This window comes from Platalea leucorodia (assembly GCF_965183815.1).
Source record: "Platalea leucorodia genome assembly, chromosome: Z".
Lineage (NCBI taxonomy): Eukaryota > Metazoa > Chordata > Aves > Pelecaniformes > Threskiornithidae > Platalea > Platalea leucorodia.
The window spans coordinates 35,608,058-35,633,251 of NC_138858.1; the positions used below are offsets into that span (position 1 = coordinate 35,608,058).

The 25,194-nt window shown below is 38.4% G+C and overlaps 1 protein-coding gene across 3 annotated transcripts in view; it reads right to left on the minus strand.

Annotated features, from left to right (window-relative positions):
* Nucleotides 1–25,194, minus strand: part of NFIB (nuclear factor I B) — a 174,775-nt gene that overhangs the window by 61,558 nt on the left and 88,023 nt on the right. For all 3 annotated transcript variants that reach the window (XM_082335535.1, XM_082335534.1, XM_082335536.1), the window contains exons 3-4: nucleotides 12,559–12,612; nucleotides 1,009–1,077 (exon numbers count right to left, since the gene is read on the minus strand). In XM_082335535.1, the coding sequence (XP_082191661.1) occupies nucleotides 1,009–1,077; nucleotides 12,559–12,612 (123 nt within the window). The remainder of the gene's footprint in view (nucleotides 1–1,008; nucleotides 1,078–12,558; nucleotides 12,613–25,194) is intronic.

The following is a 25,194-nucleotide window of genomic DNA, read 5'->3' on the forward strand; positions in this document are numbered from 1 at the left end:
ATGACACATGCATCTTAGGCCTCACTAAGTTAGTTAAATTCCTCAAGCATCCTGGCCTGGCATGAATTAACTCCTGTGCAAAATTTGGACAGACAGTTTTGGCAACTTGTGCCTCACTGGTTTTGTCCTCACCTCATCAGAAAAGAGATTTTCCTGGACCATTCAATTGTAATAATATTGGTGTCATCACTGCAGACACTTCTAACTATATGTTTCAAGTATTTTTGTTCACTTCCTAATGAAGTCTTAAGAGAAATACTTTAATAGTTTTGATACTAAAGGGAGCAAAGAAGTGTTCGGAAAGCAATGTCAAATGAAAATATGCACTGGTTTTATGGCATACTATTACAGCATATTCTTAAATGTCAACAAAACAGATCTTCTTATTTATATTCATTTTGTTTTTTCTTTCTGCAATAAAAGCTTCACCTTCACCTATATTTATGTTACTTTCTTTTTTTGCATGTTCATGTGTTTAACATTTCTGATGCCAAAACAAGCCAATGTAATTAGAAATTCAATTACAGCCAGTGCTACGAGTAAAAGAAACACAAACACATAACACATTAAGTTAGTCATCCTTTATATCCATGCTGTGATTTTTCTTTTAAGACCTACAGATTCAAAAATAAACTAAAAGAATAATCAGATAGTTTAGCAAAATCCAAGGATGCATTGGACAAACTTAAAAATCTGCAATTCTAACAAAGATTTTGTTATGTATGGTAATTTTACGGACATATCAGTCCATTACGCTGTGCAGTGGGTCACATAACAAATTGATTCAATCTTTAAATATCAAAGAGACAAAAGAAGACTTCTGTTTGCTTTATTATAAACTCATGCAAGATGAACTATAATACTGTGGTCAAACATATCAAAATTGTGCATGCTTATAGGTATTTCCCATGCATCTCACATCTTGGGGAGAAAAAAAAATTCAAGAAAAAAAACCTTCACTTGATTATAGCAGGCTTTGGAAATGACTAAATGCAAATGATAACTTACTTCTGGACACCCTCACAAGTTCTGACACGTTGAACACTCCAGATTTTACAAAACTGTCCTCAAGGTACACTGAAAAAGATCACAATACCATAATCAGTATAATGAGAAGATTAATAAATAACTATAGATAAGTTTATACACCAGCTAACAACAGTATCAACAGAGTGCCAGAAATATAATACACAGACCAAAGTACACTGAAAGCTGATCACAGGATGTAATGAGAGCTGAAATTCAGGCAGAGGTGCAAAAAATCTTAAGGAGTTGTGAGAAAGCAATTTTTTTAATATGTGTATGAAAACTAACAAGCAATACACTTAGTTCCTAGCTAACCATCCAGAAAATGTCTAAGAACTAGTTCCTTTTATTAGTACTTTCAATTTTTCAGTCAGTATTGAACTAAGAACTGTATCAGCTGGACTAAGCAATTTCACCATAGAGCAGTCCTGTCCTCACATACATTTCTGCTAAACAGATTTTTACTTAACTCTTACCCTGATGATAAGGACTTCACACTACCACCTCCATGACCAAATCATCACCTCTGCAGCAGATGAGGGTTTTCCTGTTATTGTCAGTAAAAGCAGGAACTGGGCAAAACAGCTGAGCTATTCAGTGGGGTTTTTATATACAGGCTGAATTATATATCTAGAAACTTATGTTTAAGAAACCATATATTATTGTTTTGGCTTATGTTTACTTATTCTAAGATAAATGCATACGAGATACTTTCCCTGCCGTGAAATTCAGACACAACTTGGAGTACTGCAGTGAAACAACAGCTGATAACCAAGACTAGTCTCAGTAGTGTAACTAGATAACCTTATAAAAAGGGAGCTAAGAAACCCAGTTTTCTGTGGAAGTCTCCTATCAATAATCACTACATAAGCTGACTTGATTGAATTTGAGATTACATGACATCACAACCCTTACAGGTAGCAATGCCAACCATTTACCAACAGAAATATTTAGATCTATAGTTAGTGCACATTGCTGCTCCAACAGGATTACTTTTTTATTTGATTTCATGTGAGAAGGTGCATTAAGAATTTCTTACTGTAGTTTCTCTAGTCTCTTTTCTGAATTAACACAGTGTTTTTCTTTTGGAAATACACTGTCAATTTTCTGTTCCAAATGTTTGAATGAGTAGAAGCACTCTAAATGTCTTAACTAACAAAACAAACAAACAAATAAAAAATGCACCTACTGGAACATTTCATGATTTGGAAAACAATGGTTCAGTACCATTCCCTTTAGGTTTCTTTTGGCAATTACTGCTTTCATCTTCAAGTAATTAAGAAAATACTGCCACTATAACCAGAAAAGTGATTGTAAAAGCAGTACACTTCACTTGAGATATCGGTCCTTGGTCCGTCTGGAGAAATCTCTACTTACTTTTCAGGGTCAAACAAGGAGGGCAGAGGTAAAAAGAGCAGTTTTCACTGTTTACGAGCAGTCTTACTAGGCCCACAGAGCCACCTCACGCAACACCTCTGATATTTACCAGTGCAGGTATAAACAATGCACCTGACAACTCAAGCTGAAAGAATGTGAATGCATCCAATTGACCAAGCACATTTCCTGACATCTCTGTTACACTGTTACACCTATAAGCCAATGTCAGCCTTCCCCAGCTGAAAAACCATCACAGGAGCAAGTGCAGTGGCCATGCAGAGCACCGTAGGCCTGTGGGATGACCCTGAATGACGTTACGCCAATGCCATCATCTTCTCATCTTCCCATCAACATCAGTTCATAAGATATCCCTGCATGTCTTTATTTCCACTAGCAGTTCTGCAGGTCTCTCTCTCTTTTTTCTTCACTTGCTTTCACATTTCTCTCCCTTTTCAATGACTTCTCTCCATATCCATTACTTTGTCCTCTATTGTCCTTCACCTGGATGTTGCAGGCCTCTCTGCAACCTTATTCTTCTCCAGTTTCTAAGAAGGAAGAGCATTTCACTTTCATCTTCTTCATTCTCTTGCACCCTTTCTCCATGTTTTTTGTGTGGATGAAAACATGACATGGCTTCTCAAATATTTACTTCTTTATTTGACAGAACTTGGCATACCCATATCATAAAAAATTGCAAAGAGTTAATGTTTCTTTTTCCCTTCTTCCCCACTTTTCATTTTTTAACCTAAGAATGGGAAAGCTGGATGAATACTAATAATTCCTCCGACAATGGCAATCTTTCCCTTCTCTGCCTATTTCCTCCAGCAGGAACAGTCTAAAGTAGTACATAGAAGGGAGATTTCCAAAGAAAAATTTGGTTTCTTGATTTTAGTTGGCCTGTAAGTGAAGTGTGGCTTAAAGCCAGTGTGCAAACATGCAGACAGCTCTGGAACTGGTAATGAGACAAAATCGAACTTCTCTGCTGCTTATCCAAATACTACTTTGAAGCACAACTTCTCTTATTCAAGTTAGACTAACTTGAGAGGAGCTTTACCCAAGTGCAGATTAGTCAAGCTATCATTACAGTGAGAACAAGTCCCAAGGCTCATATTAAAAAAAGAAAATACCCATGTAGGATTTTATATGTCAGGACACAGATGTATAAAAGTGTATGTGCACACACAGAGATACACAGACACATGTGTTTAATCTTCAGCCTTCTCTCATGAATTCTTAGTTTTTCTCATTGGCAGTACTGAGAATACCCACATAACATAAAGAGCAATGTGGTGTGTTTCTCTCCTTGTGATAATGAAATGGGAGCAGGGAAAAAAATCTGCCACTGAGTGGTACAACTATTTATCACTGCCTCACAGAAGGATGCAGTGTTGACTGATGTATCACTGTCTTTCACCCAGGTTTCACCCTGCCTTGGATGGTCCAAAAATAATGATACCCACAGATAGATACATGCAAATACTTTGCCTGACATTAGGAAAGAGAGGGAAGCTGCAGCTATTGTCAATCTCAATCAACTTAAAAAAACAGTTGATTTTTTTAGCTGTGTAATGTGACAAAATATTATTAAAAAATTGATGCAACAATAAACAGTCTATGTCACAGGCCCTGAGCAACTTCATCCTGAGCCTTATGTTCTAACAGGGAAGGTGCATTCCAGTGGTGCCTCCAAGTGCAGAAAAATAAACACAGTATGTTCAGTTCCAGCACCAGTGGACTTCAACATTTTTAACTAGTTAGGAAGACAATCCATGATGGGTATGTTACAGAACTGTTCTTGGCTCCCAGCTGTGCACTAGGAAAATGTTCTGTGTCATTAAACTGCTGTAATTTGTTGCAGAAACATGCACTCTACATACGATAAAGGATAAACAGCAAGACTGTATGCAGAAGGACAACAGTATAGGACATTTTGACTTTATGGTGTGAGACATTGTGAAGCTGATCTCCCTACTGAATAAGAGCTAACATTCATATTTACAATATTACACTGCATACAAGAAAAAAATATGTGGTGATACTCTGTACAGTATAGGTCTTATCGTTTTTTTGACTAAGCTTTCCCTAATGCATTGATTGCATTAACACGTTAAGGAGCCTTAAATTAGCATTCTTGGTGCATGTTTCTGATCTGTTCAGTACAGAAAATAACGCATTTGATAACAGTCTATTGTTGTACTCCTCATAGAAGATTTACTGTATCTTTTGATGTTCATGATAGCACTTTGCTGTCTTTATTGTTCAAACCTAATATAAGCACTGAGTATTGTCATTTACTAAAATTCATCTTGCCTGAGAGACGACACTCTCTGAAATGCATTCCACTAATCGTCATTATTCTTAAAAATCTGAGTTCTACAAAAAGAACATTTCTGCCAAAACCACCATAGTGCAATTCGGCATAAACAGTAACTTCCAAAACCCATAAATAACAGTGGATTTCTTTTTTTTATTTCCTTTTAGTTTTTGTACAGGGTGAGTATAAAATCTGTCTTCTCTCCTTACCTTTTTTACAGACAACTCATTTCTGAAAAATGCATTTTCCAAACAATACTACAATGACCAGACCAGTGCCATCAAGGATGAAAGATAAACAGGTTAAGCCGAGCAGCAGGTCTGATCAAGCTCCCCTCATACAGTCTGTAACAGGAGAAACCTTCAGTAATGCCTCCAGCTGCTGTAGAAGTTATTCAGTCCTAGTCCTTATACATCCTCCACTCTATTCCTGTGTTATGCCTTCAAGAGCTGAGTTAGAAGTATAGCTTTCAACCATGCTAAGACTTAAAATGGAAAAAAAAAAAAAGTTGTTTAAACCTACTGAAAAATATTTTCAGTTTCCACTAACATGCACTGTAATGTTCTCACATTACTTAAAAGCTTACCAGTGACTTCTGGCTTTACAAATCTTTAACCAGCCTTTTTTATGTCTCCTGATTTAATTGTACTTTTATGAATAGAACACCTGTTTACATTCTGACATATGTTTACATATTGACTAGTGCCAAAACACAAAATTGCTTCCTGGTATCATTAAATATCTAGTTTTTTCACTCTTACAGCCTTGATTTTGAGCAACTTATAAAACAGGAGTAAGGATCCAATGAGTGCAGGGAAAAATTTGTATTACTGTACTTTTATTTCTGGATCTTTAAAAAGAGGAATTATACAGCAGTATATAGACTTACTAGCAATGAGACAGGTTCAGCATCAGGAGCTTCTGTGAGAATAAAGGCTAGAAGCTTCAGCCTGGTGCACAAAATACTAGCAGAGAGCTGTAGCTTGACTTTAACTTATGCAATGTAATGTTCTGGAGACTGCCACAGGTTTGTTTGACTTCAATTGCTACAATTAAAGATTAAATCATTTCATGGTATAGCTTGTTTTGTTTGAATCTTTGAAAACTAACATTTTAAGGATCAGCTTTTGCTGCTCTCCGCAATACCTAACTTCTACAGGAAGCTCTTTAATTTCAGCAGGAATCCTAGTGGCATACAGCTACCATTCACAGTCAGAACTGGCAGTGAAAATTTAGTCTCACACTGTTCATGTATGTTAACTGTAAATTAACTGTAAGTCAGCAGACTTGCAGTTTGTTTTATTATTACATGCATTTTGAAGCCAGTATTTTAAAAAGAGTACCAGAAACAGGTTCCCACTGAACCAGAATTTCTTAAAGGCAGTAAAGGGCTGATAACATGAGCCAAGGAGTGACACAGAAGATTTCAGTGATGATGTCATTTGAAACAGTTGAACTAGGATCTGTCCGGACAATGAGGCTATTTTAGTTATCTCACTATTGTCTCCGGCCTTGTTGCACACCCACAGTTTGTTTTGGGTTTTTTTGTTCCTGAAAGTTGCAATGATGTAACTGGGACAGGAAACAAACATGTTGCAAAAAGATCCCCTGACTCCATTGAACTTTTTAGCACAATAAGGAACTAAGAAGTTGCCTGTGCCACTTTCAAAAACAAATGAGATTTTCAATACTCTCAAGTTAATAACCAGAACTATAATATCTTTCAGTGCTGTAGTAATTTGAAAAAGTAAACACCTGGTTTACTTTAATGGACTCTGGAATCCACGTACTGGAATCCAAGAAGTGAGTTGCTCCAAAACCTATCAAGAAACAGAAAGGGTAACTAACACAAATGCATACTGCCTTCCACTCCAGAGGGTCTCAGGTTATACACAAATTACAGCCAAGACTTAGAAAGAGGTTGGGGAAGCTGCTTTTTAACAGCTATAGGACTACCAGGTTCCAAAAAGGAATTTTCTGGTGCCAGAGAAGATTTCTGGAATTCTAGCTGGCAATATGAGAGTTTTCAGTAAGTTCTTGCTCTGTGCATGCTTTGAAGTAAAAACCATTGCACTCGCCATTGAACACAACGGCATCAGAAGTGAACACGGCATCAAAAGTGATCACAGCATCATTTATTTACACAGTACATTCATAAAGAAGGATAGCCGATGCAAACAAAAATTCAGAAGTAATCCTACACCAGTAGATAGTAGTAATTACCCACACCAAATTTCAAACCAGCATGCAAGGCCAAAAACTCTTCCTCTTGGAAAAAGGGGCCGTACAATCTGTGCAGGTTTCTGATAGTCAAGATAGCACAGCTGCGCATTGCCCCCAGAATGCCCCACCTGGCTCAGGGCTGAGATACTGACAAGGAAGAGTATCACCTCTCAATCACTGGCATTACTAATTCACAGAGCATTTGAGAAAGGAGAACTCCACAGAAAATCAAGCCCTGACCAAACCCAACCCTGTTTTATTTGAAGATCACTATCTGAGATGGCATGGCTGCAGGCATGTGGGAAAGAGCAAGCATTTCAGAATACCCACTCCCATGCTGAAAAAGAGAGGTGAATATATGTTTGTTTAAATACAATTCTAAATCCTCAAATTGCTACTAAGGCATCATTGCTTCCACAAGAAAAGCTGCTTACAATGGTGAGGCCAGGGAATATCTTTTCTATTCCTATTAATTAGGGGGCTAATTCCCCATCCACAAGCAGGTAACTTGCAATACAGTAAAATAAAGAAACCATCTGCATTCTGAGTCATTCAAAAGTCAAAGACATTTGCTTATTGCATTTCCAAAAGAGAGCAAAGGTTGAGATCAGACTACTCTTCAGAGGTTATTTCTGAAACTATACGTTCTAAAACTTAAAACTGAAATACTTCTATCTAAAACAGTCATATACAGGCAAATTTATTACACATTTCTTAGGGCTTGATCCAAAAAGAATGCTCTGCCTATGGCTGCTAGCCCATATGAAAGTGCAAAAAAGCCTTTGGGGCTGTACAGCTGCAAGAGAGATTTGCATATTGAGAGATAGGTGAGGCTGGTTGCAAGCCTTTTGGCAACACCTTCTTTAATTAGAAAAAAAAAAAAAAAAAAAAAAAACCAGATAGTGATTTTACTCAGGTCTTCTTTGGAAATTGTTCCCAGAATAAAATTTCTCGTGAAAATAGAAGGGGAAAACCAATTCCAGAACAGTGAGACTGCAGCTGGGGATTCACATATGTATGCCTCATTCAGACTAAGTATCTTATCACTAGATGACTTCTCTGACAACATATCATGGGTTACTGTGGAGGAAAGAAGAAGGGAAACAGTGGGGAGGAATGAAAGGCAGAGAGACAGTTTCTCAATCTTTCTGTCTAAAAGTGTGTCACCCCATATAAATAATGTAATATTCATCAGCACACAGGCTCAAACGTGAGTCATCTGCACTCCTCATTCAGCCCTGACTGACGTTACAGAGTCTGCAAAATTTATATGAAAATATTCCTTGGACCAGCTAAAGTGGAGTAAATTCTATCAGGAAAAAAAAAAACTAGCAAGTCCCACTTGCTAGGAAACATAGCTCTAATAACCTCTGAACTCAACTGCGTGGATAAAAGCAAAAATCTGAACACACTTGTCTTCCCTCGCCAATGAGGTTCGTAACTGTCTATGTCAGGATGGTTAGCTTTCCTTTGCACCTTTTGAAAAGTTATCTTCCGTATTCCCCAATGCTGGACAAGAATAGCTCTGAAATCTTGAAGCGACCGGTACAAGAAGAGACTATTCTCCTCCCAGCTCCATCCGGAAGACAAAAGATGAAGGACATGAAGCACCAGTAGGATCGGGTATCCACTCCCTCAGGTTTCCAGTTCTCTTGATTCCTCAAATTGTATTCAACTGTCTGTCTTATTGTCATATCAAGATAACATTTTACTCTACCAGTATTGCTATTTCTTACTCTTATTTTAGCAGCTTTAAAAGGCTGTGTTCAAAGATTTCAGCAACATGGCAACAACTGGACACAGCAGTTTTAATGCTGGTGTATAAATAAACCAAGTCTGCCAAGCAGCAACCTCACATCAATGGTAGGTAGCAAGTAACCTTATTGACGTCAAGCAGTTGTGGGCAACAGGCAGTAAGTAAGGGAAAGAAAAATAAAGCAGAACAAAACCCAGAAAATCCTCTGCTAGAAGAACTGGCTAGTAAGAATTTTATCACTGGAGACCAAATTGTTACGGCTCCTGTCAATATCATTAGCTTACTAGTAGTTCTGGATGTTTTTCTCTTTTTACTCACCCTCATAATTTTCTTATGCCTAACAGATGTACTTACTGAAAGATCACTCCCTGTCTTCAGTGCATATGTTCCCACACCTTTGCAGGTATTTTGAGACACACTTGTTAAGGAAGGCTCATTTTTTAGATTTTCTTAAGCTATATAAAAGACCTATGGGACTTGCAGGGAAATAATAACACAGTATTACACTGAAACTGCCACACTAGGTCTCCGTCAACAGCGTGCCTTCAGCAGTAGTCCTGAGCAGATGCCCAGGAGAATAGAAGAAACAGGGCAGGCCTGAAGTATTTGGTTTTTTTTTTTTTTTTTGACTGATTGTGTCCAAAGCTCAAAGTATTTTCAGTTTTAGAACTTATTAATCCAGGTGTGCCCCTATCTGTTTAGTCACCCTCAATGGATCCATGAACATGTCCATTCTCTCTTTGAAACCATGTAAACTTTTAATAGTTAGCACCGTGCTAGCATAACATAAACTTTCAGATTCCAGGAACTTAATGAGTGAGGCAGACAACAGCAGTGTTCAGACTCTTCGCCTCTCTCAGTTCAGTTCAGTTCAGTTCAGCTCAGCTCATCTATCTGTCTGGAACCTACTTAACAATCCCTGTGGAGAAGTGACCTTTACAACCCAGCTCTCAGAAAAGCAAGTTTCATTCCTTAGAAATATACCAGATGAAAGTTATTGAAAAATAAAACTTAGAGGAGGATATCCCTGGATCTTGCTACAAAAGCTACATACCACTTTTACCACAAGCTACACCATCTTAATACTGTATTATGCTATCAAAGCATTCAGTGTGTTTTTAGGAATGTATTGTAAAGAATTCCAGCAAGTTCTCTTAATGTTCTTTTGTTTGGCAAGTGACATTACCCTTCCCCCATGGTTAAGACAGCAAATTACCAGACACCCTAAAGAATGCAACAGTCTAGCCAAACCTAGAAAAACCCACTTTTAACACCAGCAGCCTCGCCAGCTACCACTCAGTTTCCAATCTCCTCTTCCTTGGCAATGTCTTTGTGAAGGTAGTAGCATCCAAAAGCTAACAGCACCTCTCCCTTGCCAACGCCCTGGCTCCTTGACATACAGGCATCAGACCAAAACATGATAGAAGAACAAACCCTCCTGGCACTGCCAGTCTGCGTGTTCCTGGCCTGGGACTGAAAACAAACCTCAGAGTGGATATCCTCTGGGGCTCTGACAGAAGTGACTGCCTGCTTCTAATAATAAGACTCATGTGAAGTTTAATAAGAAAGAACAGGACAGCAGTCCTTTTTCCAGACAAGCTGAATGGAGTACAACTCCCTCTCATTCTCCTGCACAGCCCCAGAAGTCCTGTATTCTGCAGTCCCACAAACCTCAATGCTTTCTCCCTGCCAGTTTAACCCAAAGACAGTATCACACAGGAAAGCTGAATGATTCTAGAAGTTCATGTATCCTCAAATAGACAGATGACATTCAATTATGCCTCTGTCTCTGCTTAAATGAAGGGTTTCAAGGGAAGCAAGGCACAGCTTCCATTTTCTGTCCCCACTTGGCAGCAGATAAAGGAATAATACTGCCAGCAGTGACTCCAAAGCATGATAAAGTGTTATGCTCAAATTTCAAGCAGAAAGTTTCATGATGAAACCAGCAACAGATTTCTCTTCCCTCTATCTCCCTCTACCTTCTGGGACACTGGAGTTTTTGTCAAACATTGGGGCATCTGATCTTGCCCCACAAGGCTGCCAAAAGAAAGCCTATATAGCTTGTCTGCTGCTCTCCCCAGGGCTCTGTTGCTGGCAGCAAGATTACTCTTGCTGGAGTAGCCTAGGGTTGAGACTGAGGCTTGGTGAGATTGGACTCAACTAGAGGATGTAATCTTCATTAGTGAAATACATACTTCCACGTTCCTACTCCAAATGCTAAACGATACTTTAAAAACAGAATTTTTGAAGGATGAGTTTCCAGACCCTGCCTTCAGCTTCCCAAACCCTGAGGCTACAAAGGGTCCTTCAAAATGATGAGGGGTAATGCATTTGGCTTTTCTTGCACTCACAAACAACACAGATACTCTAAAACAAAAATAAATGCTCTACAGCTAAATACTGCAAGTTTTACAAAACTGTTATTATCCGTAGGGAAATTTTTCAGGCTTTTTTTAGGTGTAAATTTGCTGTTTGGGGTTTTAAAACCACTATCCTACACAATTTATGTCATGAATTTAATAGAGAAATAAAAGCCTACTCATAACATCCCACACAGTTTGGAGAGAAACAACATCGAAGTCTCAGCCAAAAGTGATTCCAAACCTGCATCATCCCTTGCAAAAAAAAAAAAAAAATCGCATTAAAAAATCACTTGAAAAAGAGCTTACCATGTTATTTGACTTGGTCTGCCCTCATATCTCTAAAACATATCTGCAGTCTTCCAGTATATGTTTCCAGTTTTTATGTTACAGGAATATGGCGTTTTGTATAATGATCTATTATGGTTCTCCCACTTTTGGGTATTCACATGCAACACACATGATATATTCCACCACATGTAGAGAATATTTTGATCATATGCGTAGTACAAAACTGTACAGCCACAACGCAGGCTGTTTTCCCTAATGTTTGGACAGATCCAGAAAATATTCATGTATATGTAACAGCCTAGCATCACACAATTACTTCTTGGTTAGAGTGTGGTTCATTTTGCATTTAGAAAAAGAGCAAACTGAGTTAGTTGCAGCTTATTTCACATAGACATTTCTTCTGAGAGCTGAAATGAGAAGATACAGCATGATGGTGGTGACAGAAGTCACTCCTTGATCACCAAGAAGTGATAGTATGTCTGTCATACTTGTTTGTCTTACCCCGATAAAATTCATAAAGCAACAAAGACTTACAAGATTTACTAGCAGAGCCCAATTGATTAGAAGGATAACTCCATGACAATACAAAGAGCCTTTGGTCAAAACGGTGCGGAATGGCAAATCCTGGGTTTGATTTTCTCTTGAATTTTTATTTTTAGAGAATCCTTGAAAGGACTGTTTACACTGACATCTCTCAAAAAAAAAAATTCCAACTGTCACTGGCACGATCCATTAACAATATGTTCAAAAACTGCTCTGAGCTGATATGAATAATATAAAAAATAATCATATTTGCATTTTATAATGCAAGTATAAAATAAAAGTAAAGAAGCTGGTAGCTCAGGCCACAGACTTTAGAGGGAGGTCAACTGTGTTCTGTCTGAAATAGAAGAATAATTGTAGCATTTGAAGACTTTTACAAAAGTAAAGTTATTTGGGATGATGTCTCCTTACTCCTCTGCCCGTCCCCACTTATGAAATTCTAAAAACCATGAACTGAAAAAAATTCCTTAGGTTAAATGAATGTTGATGAAACTACAATTGAGGCATTGCCAGTTTAAAAGAACTAAAATAATCACAGCTTTTCATGATTATATGTACTTACCAGTGCAAAATAGGTTGCTGACCAATTATGCTCTCTTTAACTATTAATAGTAGTATCTTTGTTCTCAAACAATGTTAGGTGCACATGTTCTGGAACTTATATTTACCTGGTGGATTCTTGGCAGGATCATTGTGGCTTGGACTTCCTGGTTGTCCAGAATCTATAAAGAAATGAAAGAAATGTTTTACTAATTTGTTTTGAAAGTATCTCACAACCTTTTAATACCCTCTTCCAGTATTAAATACTTAACTTTGTTCTTTAAAGGTCATTTCCCTGACTTTCTACATGAAGGCATTATTGAACAAACACACTATATGTAACCCATTTTATGCAGAAGCAGAAACATTGTGAAAGATGCAATGATCCTAATAAGAGGAACTCATAGATCGCTGAATAAGGACAAAAGAGTCATTCAGGTAAATACTGAAGTTGTAAACACATCTACAAGGGTACCTTTTCATTCCCTTTTCCTCCATCCCCCAAATATAATATTGCATAATCAGCAAAGCAGAGGTAGTTTCTTCTCAGGTAATGACCAGAAAGATGTACTGGATGAAACTAATGGCGTTTGCAGTGATAAGTCCTGTTTCTTTACCCTTTCCTTAAAGCACAAAGGCCTATGCTGCTTCCACAGACTCAGGACTGCACTGAAGATATGACTGTCCATTTTAATACAATATAGGCTTTGTGTTCTTAACCTGTGAGAATTGCTGTTGTGAAATGAAGATTATGTAACATAAAAACTAACAAAACCCAAACCCTGTAAACTTCAGAGTGTTCTTTTCATGACACATGCACTTTATGAATCAAGAGGATAATGTAATTTGATGTTAACACTAAATAATAAATTATACTCTTATTCATAAAAGCAGTTGCTTTTAAAACTATCTACTTTTTGCCGTACTCCCACACCAATAATATAACAAAACCCTGCTCCACTGCAAGAGATTGTTATTAACAAAGACATGACAGACACTCTTGTATGCAAAGAGAATAAGAAATCAAATGGAGCACAACCACTTGTTCTGTATATAGGCATTTAAAATGCAGTAGTTTTACAGTCTGAATAAAAAATACCCATTTTTTTAAATGTAACAGTGCTTGTTAGTAGCATAAGACCACCAAACGATTGCATCATAGCACTACAGTAATTGCTGCTGCCAAATGGACCCCAGAGGGAAGTCAGAGTTCTTGAATGCGTTGCTGCTTGCATTGTTCAAATTAAAGAAAAAAAAGCTAGAAAAGGAGAAAGGTACCTATCAACAAATACTTGTCCTTCAATCCCCATCACTTCTTAAAGCCGATGTAACCCTCAACCTAGAATGAGAGATTCCCTTCACCCACTACAAGACATTCACTGAAATCTATTACCGTCTGTTACATAGCTTAGCAAACATGGCTTGACACACACTCTCAAGCAGTTTTAAGTTAACAGAAGCTTGATTCTGCAAAAGATATTATCTGAGATGGAAACCCATTTCACAGTTCAAGTTCTACTGAATACATCTGAATGATGGTTGTCACAGAAGACAAGCATCAGGGGATCTACCAGAGTACTGAAAGACCAAGGCACATGTGAAACCCAGTTTTGATGGTATTAAAAACAAAACTAAATTTTCCAATATGGAATGAAATCACTCTTGCACACAATAAAATTCACATTCGATTGTGAATTTCACATGACATTTCCTCTATCTTCTTCAACCCTGGGTAGGAAGAATGAAGGGCGGGTCTCCCGGTCAGATTTTGCACATCCCATGGTTTGGGCACTTGGGTACTCTTAAAAGGAGTCCCACTGTACAGCACAATATGTAGCCATTCAGTATGCCTGTTTCTTTTCATGATAAGATACAGCACATCCCTTTAAACAATCAAATCAAGTTAACTTGAAAACTCAATCGACAAGTACTGCTAAAAATATGATGCTTCTCTGCATATGGACCTTTATAGGGACAAACATCCACTTTCCTGTGTTGCAATGGGAAGGTTCACCGTGCAGGGGGTGAACTTTAATACTTTTCTAATAGGCATTCTCTGCTTCTGAAAACCATACATATTATTATTTAAATTAAGATTATCAGAGAGGATTAATTTTACACAGCAATGGTCCAAGTGTAAAACTACTGCAGATGTGTGGCTAAATGAAGTGTCAATTTGGTAGCAGAGGCACCCAATAAAGCTTGGACAGCATAGCTTGGGGAACACAGATATCTGAAATTGGATTAATGAGGCCTACCAGAAAATAGTCATTGTAGTTTTCTCCTGTTAAAATTCACTAAAAATATGCATAAAGTGAAGAATATTTTTTAGCTCTTGCACAGCAATTTGCCTTTACTCCTACATTCTCCTTGTCAACACGGCCACTTTCTGGATCCAGGATTTAAAGACTGATGGTAGTTTAAACAATTATTTTTCATATTATAATAAGATAAACTCAGCAAAGAATTTTCCAGTTACAGGGATAAGTAGTTGGCCAGTTATTATAATTTGCGAGTCAGACAGCTTTCTTTTATGTTAACTACTTATCAATCACAATTTTTACAGATCGATTCTCACACAGTGTTTTGAGCAGTAGATGCTACTAATATATTCGCCAGCAGGGTCTCAATGATCTTGAGAAAGCAAAGAATTATTGTAAGCTGAATATGAGAAGCAACTTATCTAACCCTTCACTTACAGCAGTTGAGAAAGCAAAGAATTGTATTCTGTATGAGAGTATCAATGTATGTAGTTCTGCACTTAAAGCACACAGAAGCATCTCATACTCAGGATGGAAGACACAGACCTGAGATGGCCTGTGACAATCCAATTGTCTTACCAGTGTCAATAATTATAAAGCACTCTCCTGATTTGATTGGATGTAAATAGCTTGGCAAAGTACAAGAGAACCACAATCACTATATGAATAACTTGATTTATAAGTAGAACATTGAATGAAAAGAGACACTGGAGAAATGCTCTTCTAAAAGAGGGAGTAAGAGCCATTTTTGGAAAGCCACAGAAACTAAGGAAGCAAAAGACATGTTAAGACACTTTAAATCTTTCTTTGTCCTCATCTGCACAAGATCATTAATTAACAACATGAGCCCTGGGTTTAAAAATTGCAGGCTTTTCTTCTAGGGTGATGGAGAAAGACATAAACCAGACTCATTGTCTGTCTAGCTGGCTTTGCATTCAATTTTCCCACCAAATAATTCTGTGCACATTTTAAAAAAATACTTCCTAAGCTAGAAATTGCAAGTAAAGTTATACAACTAGTAGCAAACAAAACCCCATCATGGAAATGTGATGAAACCGATATTTTCAACATTGTCATTTAGGTAGCTCCCAACTGTAAGTTCCCTTAGTTTATTCTTTTTCTTTGGGTTTGTTGTTGTTGTTGTTGTTTGTCTGTGTGTTTCAAAAACCTTCTTCTCAAATTTTACTGTCAATGTGCTTTTCTTGAAAAAGTCTTCCACACAGATCTCAGAAGTACTTATCCTTATTTGCTATGTAGCAAAAGCTCACCTACACATACCATTTCCACAGAATGGCTTTCATATGCATCTCACAACTATGGTAAGCATATCTACTGCTCTGCTTTTCTTGGTGCTGACTGCTCCAACAGTCAGCAGCTGATGCCTTGATAAATTAGTGCCCCATGGATGAAGAGTTTATACAAGAATGGCTCAAGCCAGCCTTTAATCTTATCTGGTAGATATTCATGTAACCCTGATACACTTTATGTATAAATTAACATGATTCACCAGGACATTCAAACTCTTTATCTCAAATTACTCCTTCTTTTAGAAGAAGGTATGAAAGGATAAGTCAAGAAGCTGGTATATTTTATACTGAATTGTTTCCCATGTTTTCATTTCTAGGAGTCAATCCCAATGAGTATCTGTGAGTGCAGGCAACTCTCACTGCAGCCAGGGGTTAAGTAAAACTGACTGTTGAGGCCTGCTGATGATGAGAAAAAAATACCCATTTCCCCTGCTGTACACTAGGAGAAAGGTGCTGCCATGACACATCACTCTTGGCTTCACAAGGCAGGGGGAAAAAAAAAAGCTGATGGTTTGCCATTCAGTGAAAGACAAGATGGTCTCTTCCCTTGCACCACCCTGTCTTCAACAAACAGCAGCAGGAAGGATGCACACCCCAGCAAAGCCAAGAAAGTCACACTGCTGTTCACCAGCTTCCTGAGGGATTTTTAGTATTGCTCACCTCAGTAGTCTAATATTTCATTTTTCAGCTGATAAGAGAGGATATTGTCTTTAAAAAGTAAGTTATGCTATACCTCCCTTATGCCCCATACTGTACAAGGAATTTTGCTTTTAAGGATCTCAGCCTTAGCATAGCATTGAAGGCCTTGAAAACAAATAGAGGCAGAATCTGTAAAAATAAAAAATACTTTCTTGAGCCATGTCTTATAAATAAGCAGATTCTCCACAGGTGTCATATTAATCAAATAAACTTCCTCAGTGGTTTCAATGAACACATTTCATTTTTCATTTGCCACAGGCTAGGAGACAGCCTTTGCACTCAGTTAATCTCAGTTGACAGACACTAATTTAATCATTCACCAGCACATAAATACACTGTTGTTCTTTGATAGTCCATGATTTGGGTAGGGGGGAGGAGAAAAGACCAGAGAGATGTGGCACCATATAAGTAACACTTTAATGATGTTCAAGCCTTCACATACCTATATGGCATCTGACTTGACAACTGACAGAGTCACTACCATGAACAAGAATCACAAGTACCTCCCAGACTGTCATCCTTCAGGACATCACAAACTTGAGACAAATGGTTGTACCCCTGAAAATCACAGGATCACAGGACACCCCGATCTGGTGGGGACCTCGGGAGGTCTCCAGTCCCAGCCCCTGCCCAGGTAAGGGTGAGTCGTGGGATCAAACTTGGCTGTTCAGGGCTTTACAAAGTCAGGGCATGAAAGCCCTCAAGGATGGAGATGGCCCAACCTCCCTGAGCTCCAGCTCCAGTGCTGGGCTGTCCTCACGGGGGAAAGACTTTCCAAATCAACTCTTCATCTTTCAAAGACTTTCAGAACACCGTCATGGCAGGAAAGCATTCATGGCAACAAAAAGGCAAGATACCTCCCTCTCCTCCAAAGCAAATAACGTGATCAGCAAAAATCCATTAAATAAATAAATAAATAATTTCATCTGTGTACTTTAAATCATTACCATGAATTATTATTTTCCTAATTTTACTACACACTTACCTTCTACTACCTACATTATTTTACCTTGACAAAGCAACTGATTGGATTGATAAACTTCTCAAATACTTTTAAAGATTTCATTTAGCAAAAGCAATGTCTTTCATTGTATATCATTTCTATATCTGATGACCCTGAATTATTGTATAATTTTATGAGCATTTTTCACATCAACTCTAGTGATACGACAGTTTGTTTATGGTATAAACAAGCTGAAAGTGTTTTATATTATTAAATATCTGCTGAAATGATGCTATAACATGGGAATGGAATTAGTACGAGTGTCACCTCTGTTTTCATAAGTATGCTAACTTGAGGAGGGATTTATTTTTCCCATTTTCATAGACAACTACACTTAATGGAAATACTTCCCCTGAAAATTTTGGCTAACTGATTTTGTATGATAAAATGCTCACTCCCACCACTTTCTTTGCTAGAGGACAAGTCCTATGAGGAGCAGCTGAGGCAACTGGGGTTGTTTAATCTGGAAAAAAGGAGGCTGAGGGGAGACCTTATCGCTCTCTACAACTACCTGCAAGGAGGTTGTAGTGAGGCGGGTGTTGGTCTCTTCTCCCAAGTAACGAGTGATAGGACGAGAGGAAATGGCCTCAAGTTGAGCCAGGGGAGGTTTAGACAGGATATTAGGAAAAATTTCTTCACCAAAAGGGTTATCAAGCATTGGAACAGGCTGCCCAGGGAAATGGTGGAGTCCCCAGCCCTGGAGGTATTTAAAAGGTGTGTAGATGTGGTGCTTAGGGACATGGTTTAGTGGTGGACTTGGCAGTACTAGGTTAACGGTTGGACTTGATGATCTTAAGGGTCTTTTCCAACCTAAATGATTCTATGATTCTATATCCCTGAAGATATATGGTAGGAACCACAGTTCACACAGTAGGAAGCAGCACCTCAAAAAATAAGTAGGGCTTCGCCATGAGAAAGATGTGTTTGCAAGATGAAGCCTCACATCTTTTCCCAACAGCATATACTCTGTTAGCAATATGCATTCATGACACCCAGACTGAAAGCCTCCACAACACAGAAGCAGTGACCTCTTTTAAAAACGTCATTCTGCTACCCTTAGTTCCTCTGCGTTCACCAATACTGCTATCTAGTACAATGCTATTGCACCGGGTAAGTATACTTATAAGTATACTTGCTAGCCCTACAAGTTTTTAATGTGCTTGATAGTCACACAGCTGCTGGTAAATGAGCAGTTCAGACAACTGAAGTTAGACAGTTAGGTGCAAGTCATGCAGCGGTGGCATCAGCTCCCAGACAACGCTGCACTGGCAAACCCCATTGGCCATGCAAGGAAGCATTGCTTGTTGCTCACCTTGCAGAGGCTCTGTGGCATCCTCCTTTTTTCCAAAGACATATCATTAGCTTTCATTCATTTGCAGACCTGATTTCCACACATTTAAGTAAGCATACCAAAGAAATCTATGCAGAAAAGCTCTTAAGCTGACACGGAAATAACAGTCCTGGTTGCTTTTGATATGAGGTGTATTCAAATCTCAAGAAAGCCTCAGTTCCTCAGTGCAGACTCCATTTTGGCAAGTAATCTCCACTGCTTTTTGCTCCCTTCATTAGTTTGCACCCAGGAGGCATGGGAGGGACCTCCTGGGAGACCAGCGCAGTGGCAGGAGCTACTCTGAAGCTGGATGTGGTGATCCTATGAGGGCAGGCTTCATCAGCACCCACGTGCTGCACCAGGAGCCACCGGGCACTGTAACAGTGACCTATGACCTTTACTTTGAAAGGGTGCTGCTGCCTAACCTTCACCTTTTTCGCTGAAAAAGGCAGTGAGGAACAGAGCTGAGTGCTGGCCCCAGAAACCTAAGGTTGTTAGGTTGTTGCCTGTTGGCTCAAGCAGGTACCTAGCATTTAGCCCAAGCAGGCCTGTCATTTCACAGAAGCCTTCAGGGCTCAGGCATGGAGGTGCTTCTGCTGGGAGACAGCTAGCCTGGCAGGCAGAAGGTGGGCTCTGTTTTCATTTCAGTTTGAACCTGTTTGCTTTGGAGTGGGGACACAGCAAGAGCTATTCAGTCATCAGCCACCTTCTTTCACCGCACTCCCCTGCCCCCTCCCACAACAGACAAGTTTGCTTGCGGCTGGCACAACTGGGAGAAACCCCACGCCTTTCAGCCGAGAGCCCATCTGTCCCCATGGGACACGCTTCCCGGCCCCTGCGGCAGGGGTCTGCAGCTGGGGCGGCATCACCATGCTCAGGCTGGTCGGGGTGATCCCGCCATGCGGGCTGGCAGCAAGGCAGCGCGCAATGGTCTGGGGCATCAAAGCTGCACAGGTCATGTCAGGCTCCCTGCTTCACCTCCACTTTTATCAGCAGCTCACATCTGCTGCTGCCAAGTCACCCACCCGGCCATTGTCGAGACTGCTAACTTTTCTTCAGAGTGTTTTAATTAGGTAAATAAAAAATGGTAATTAAATCAACATTACGTAATGTGTTTCTGATTTGTAATCTCATTTAAATTAATTAACTGACTCAGCCCTTGTTTAGTTTTTAAACTGCCCTAGTTAAGAAGTGGAGCTCTGGGAGTAAATCCAGTTTTCATATAGTTGAAAGAAATTCAAGGACCTAGAAGCACTTACCAGAACCAAAATAGCAATAAGCATAGTCAGCTTTTCAGCTTTATGTCCCATGCACAGATTTATCTTTTTAATTTAAATTCTCTTATTTGTTTACGTAAAATAAATCACAACACTTATTTATTCAAAATATTTCTTATACAATTTATACAGACCATATGTTGCTCATTTTGAAAACTGAACAACTTTCCCCAGCTGTGTTATAAGTTGTGCATGGAATATATACTTATTACATATATATATCTATATGTATGCACACACGTGCACACACACACATTTTTAAGTTAAGAAAAGGATTATATTTTTTTGTGGCCTGAAACAAGTGTTTCCCATACTTCATAATATTAGCTGAGCTCTTTCTTGACATGTACGTTCAGAAGAGATTTACATAGGTATCTTGCCACATGTGGATGAATGTGAAAGAATGAAATTTCTTTCCAAAACTTGCTGGACTCAGTAGGAAAGGATGAGATATGAACACTTAATTTTATCCATCTGGAAGATACTGTGGATACTAGCCCTAGTCAGAAACATTCAGAAGTTGTTCTTGGAAACTAAGAATCCTTTTACATTAAGGTATGTATCATAAAGGGCTTTTATTACAGATTCTTCAGAAAATGAAAAGCAAAAGGTAGAACACAGTGAAAGACTTGTTTAGTTGTTTAGAAAAGAAAGAAATTATGTGATAGACTATATTAATGAAAAGGTTCATATTTGCATGTAAAGAATAGGAATTTGCTTGCCTATACTTTCAGCCAATTAATAAACTGGCCACTTCATTATGTTGTGAAAGACAAAGGTTGACTCTCACCTTTATGCAATGTATATTACTAAGAACTTCTGTGCAGATCCCAGTTTCATGGAAGTTAATGTGGATTTTACCACTGATTTCCATGCAGTCAGGATTTCATTTTCTGTTGCATTTTAAAGCAGTAAAGCAAAAAGAGTTCAGGAAGATAAAATACACATTCCCACTACATAAGGTAATATTTCCAGGCATGGGATAATGATGACATGACTACAAAAAAAGTCAGTTTTGTTCAATATGGGTCTCAGCCAAAGGTTGTTAAAATCAATGGAAAGTTGCTCCAGCAAGCTTTGGATGAGGCACTTCATGGTAAATTACAGTTTAAGAGTACAAAAGAAAGCATAGTTCAACAAATCCTGTAGAATAGGACTGAATTTCTTATTCAAAGTGCATTGCATCCTCCGCTAAAACATATAGTAATAAAAGCTGGATTCTTCAGCCTTTCAGAAAGTTACAATCATATGCTACTTCACAAGTCTAAAACATCACCTGGCAAAGAACCCACGAAGTAGCTTACAAATGTTAGCAGAAGCTCACGAGGCCCCTCTATTATTCTGTAGACAGAGATCTCCTAAAATGCTAAGTATGCCACCACACTATGCACTAATTGGGGGAAATAAACAGCAATTAAACTAAAATGCTGGGGCTTTACATATCGTGGAAACTCCAAAATTAGACTAGAGCACTGCAGTGTTTAGTATTTCTTCAAGCCAGCTAAGAACAGCATGAGGTAATACCTCTGCCAGTAAGTATAACTGTGTTTAGGATCCCAAAACAAAATTAGTGTTTTCTCTGAAATAGGAGGTAAAAGGCTTAATGATTTGACAACCTGAGCATCACTGTAGTGTTTCTAAATACTATAACATAGACCAAAGGATATCCTAATTTTGATCTATGATCCACAAGGCTACCACAACTATGTTTTCATTTCAATTAATTTCAACTGTATGACTGGTGGTAAAACAGGACCTTTAGCAGGAAGAATATGCAATACACCTAGAAAAGACCCCAAAAGAGTGATGGTTTGATTTTGAGTGATCGTTTGGGTTTGGTTGGTTGGTTTGGGGGTTTTTTTCCAACTGCTGCCTATACACTGCTGAGTATTTCTTATCTTGAGATTGCCAGTTGATGCTATGTGCAATTTTTAAACACTGGGATATTTATTTACATCTAACAGAGATGGGGCATAAGGAATGCCATAGTTCTGTTCCTTAAGTAACATATTTTTTATCATAGATCACGTTTATGAGAGCAATGTCTCAAATGGCAGTATATGCACATTATTTGTAGGTTATGTTACCATATTCTTTAAAGTGGATTTAATTCCATCTGCTATAATCTAAAAATTCATAGACAAAATATGCACCACTTTGCCTGTCCGTACTCCCACAACACATACTATTAAAACAACCTAACCATGACAAAAGAAAGATTAAATCTATCAGTGGGCACTAAGAAGGTAATGTGCAAGAACTGGCTGAGAAAAATCACCCTACCTTTTCATACCAGTGGTTCATACACTTGACTGGAATTGCATGTGTGCTCACAGCCACCATGCTTATTTTCCAACATATGCAAGTTGGTAATAAATAATGAGAAGAGATAACGTATAGACTACTGATAAAAAAAAAAAAAATTCTTTTCAATGCATCGATTTTGTGTCTACTTTGACCTTTTACAATATAAAAAAATTAGAAGTACCTAATCATATGATGTGCCACAGGAGAACTTAAAATGTAGAACAGACTAACCCATAGAAATGTATGACTAACCCTGTTTTGGGTTTGGACAGGGATGTTCTGCAAAAAACGCAAGGAATTTTTTTTAAAGTATGTAACAAAAAAAAGAAAAAAAAAGTATCCTGGTTTAAACCTTGTCTTTCAAATTTTATCAAAGCAATTTTAAAGAACATTTTTCCCACAGACTCCCTATCTCCCTATTAGCAATAGCAGTGCCATTGCAGTCATATTGGTGAAAAGCTATAGAAAAAATATTAAATCCTATCTGAACATGTTCATTTGTGCCTTCCCAACATAATTCTGTCATTTTGTGGCTAATATCACATGGGAGCACCTGTTTTGTAATTCTGTAACCTTCACTGTATATTACACGTCAGGATATCTCCCACTTCTGCTAATCTCTAATGTATTAACATCATCTACGTAGGTGAAATTCCCTGACATAGGTACAATATTGACTACAGCTCTGCAACCAAGATTTTAAAATATGCATGCTGATTCAGTATACAGCAGAGGCTGCTTTTGCTGTTTGTATTTCAATTTATTTACTAAAGCTGGCACAGGTTCTTTTAGTACGTAAGGGTACTATATACTTGGAAAAATGTTACTACTTTTTTTTGTTTGCGTGAGCAAAAATTGAGTGTTAATTAAGTAAAAAAAAAAAACTAACTCAAAATTCTTACTGCACCTGGTAACTTGCCAGTGCCTTGAACATTATTTAACCATGCAGCATTTCTAAGGCTTATTTTCTTACTGCTGTTCCACCACAGCAGGACCTTGAGAAACCTATCAAATCTGATTTGGTCTGTAGCTATAAAAAAAGTCTTTGGAGTTAAAAAACGTTGTACAAGTTTACTGAAAATACAACAGAAACTCAAGTTTCAGTTTGTGCACAGAGCAAAAGGGGTTGCACTATCCAACAGCTCCAAGACATAAAGCCAGAATGAGTAACCTTAGACATTCAACACGTCTACTATAACTGCAGGAATTACATTCTTATTAAAGGCCCTTTTTTACTTAAAAAATAACTTTCTGCTGGCTAAAGATATAAGATAACATTTAATCCAAACAGTTCTTTCCATTTTAATAAGTTTGTATATTCAAGCATCTGTGCGTGTGTGTGTGTGTGTGTTGAAATTATAAATGCTTATAGCTTCAGGGTTATCTTACTTACAGACCAAGGTCTGGGGCTTTGCAGAGGGAAAACTCTAATGAGTTAAACATGTTAACTCTCTTGTGCATTACCGAAAGAACAGGAATAAATGTGAACAACAGCACCTTCAAAAGAGCACTCCTTACAGAAATATTTCAGATTTTTCTAAAAACTTTATAGCAAAAAATAGCAACTTAATAGTTGCACTCTCCTTCTTCCAGGAGCAATACTAATCACTTTCCCCTTGTTCACCCACATAGCAGGTTCAAGATTCAGTTCAACATCTTCTTATGAGTACTGGAGCACTTTGACAGCTCTACGCTGTATTTTTCCTGGACAAATGCATTAAACTCACTTGACCCAATGGAGCTAGATGAGACACAGTGCCCTGCACAAGAGTTTGGGTGTATGCACTGTAATTACAGCAGACCCCTTTATGACTGATTTCAAGCAGATGACAGTACTTTAATCAAAACCTCCGAACTTCTCAGATATTGCCTTACCTTCCTCCTTTCTGCCTGTCCCTCCCTGCCCTCCACAAATATACACACACCCTGTGTGCTTCTGAAAAAACATTCTTACAGCTCCCTTTCTAGCCCAGCCTCCTTTCATTGTGGTTGCTGCCAACACTTCAGAGCAGTGTAAAGTCAATCTGTCTCTGCTGCTTGAGCAACTTAATGTGAATTTGGAAAAGTGCGCAATGCCAAGACTAGACTGCATTCAGGTCAGCCTGTCTTTCAGTAGTTCAGGTTTCCACGCAGTTGCTAAAATTTGCTGACATGCAAATGAGACCAATTGGCTAGTTAGACAATAACTTTACCCTTATGAACAGTTATAGCAAGCAAGTCTCTGAAGCCTCAAAATGCTTTTATGTTTTCAAGTATTTTTCCAGGAGATGCTGTACATCTGAATAACAAACAGCATCCCTTTAATGCCTACTTAAAAGTGAAACACGAACAACAATAGAGCCTTTTCAGGACAGCAGTATGATATCAGTAACGGCAAGAACATGAGAAAATCCAGTTCTCTCATGAAATTCACCTTGGCCTAGGGCTGTGTTTCTCCACCCAGTGGGTGTGACTGACAGGCAAGCGTTGCAGAGGGCCCACTAGTCACACCTCACACTTGCAGAAAACAAACCAAGAGAACTAACACCAAAAAAAGAAATGCACCAATCCCAGGATGCAGAAAAATTAAGAAACCTGCTC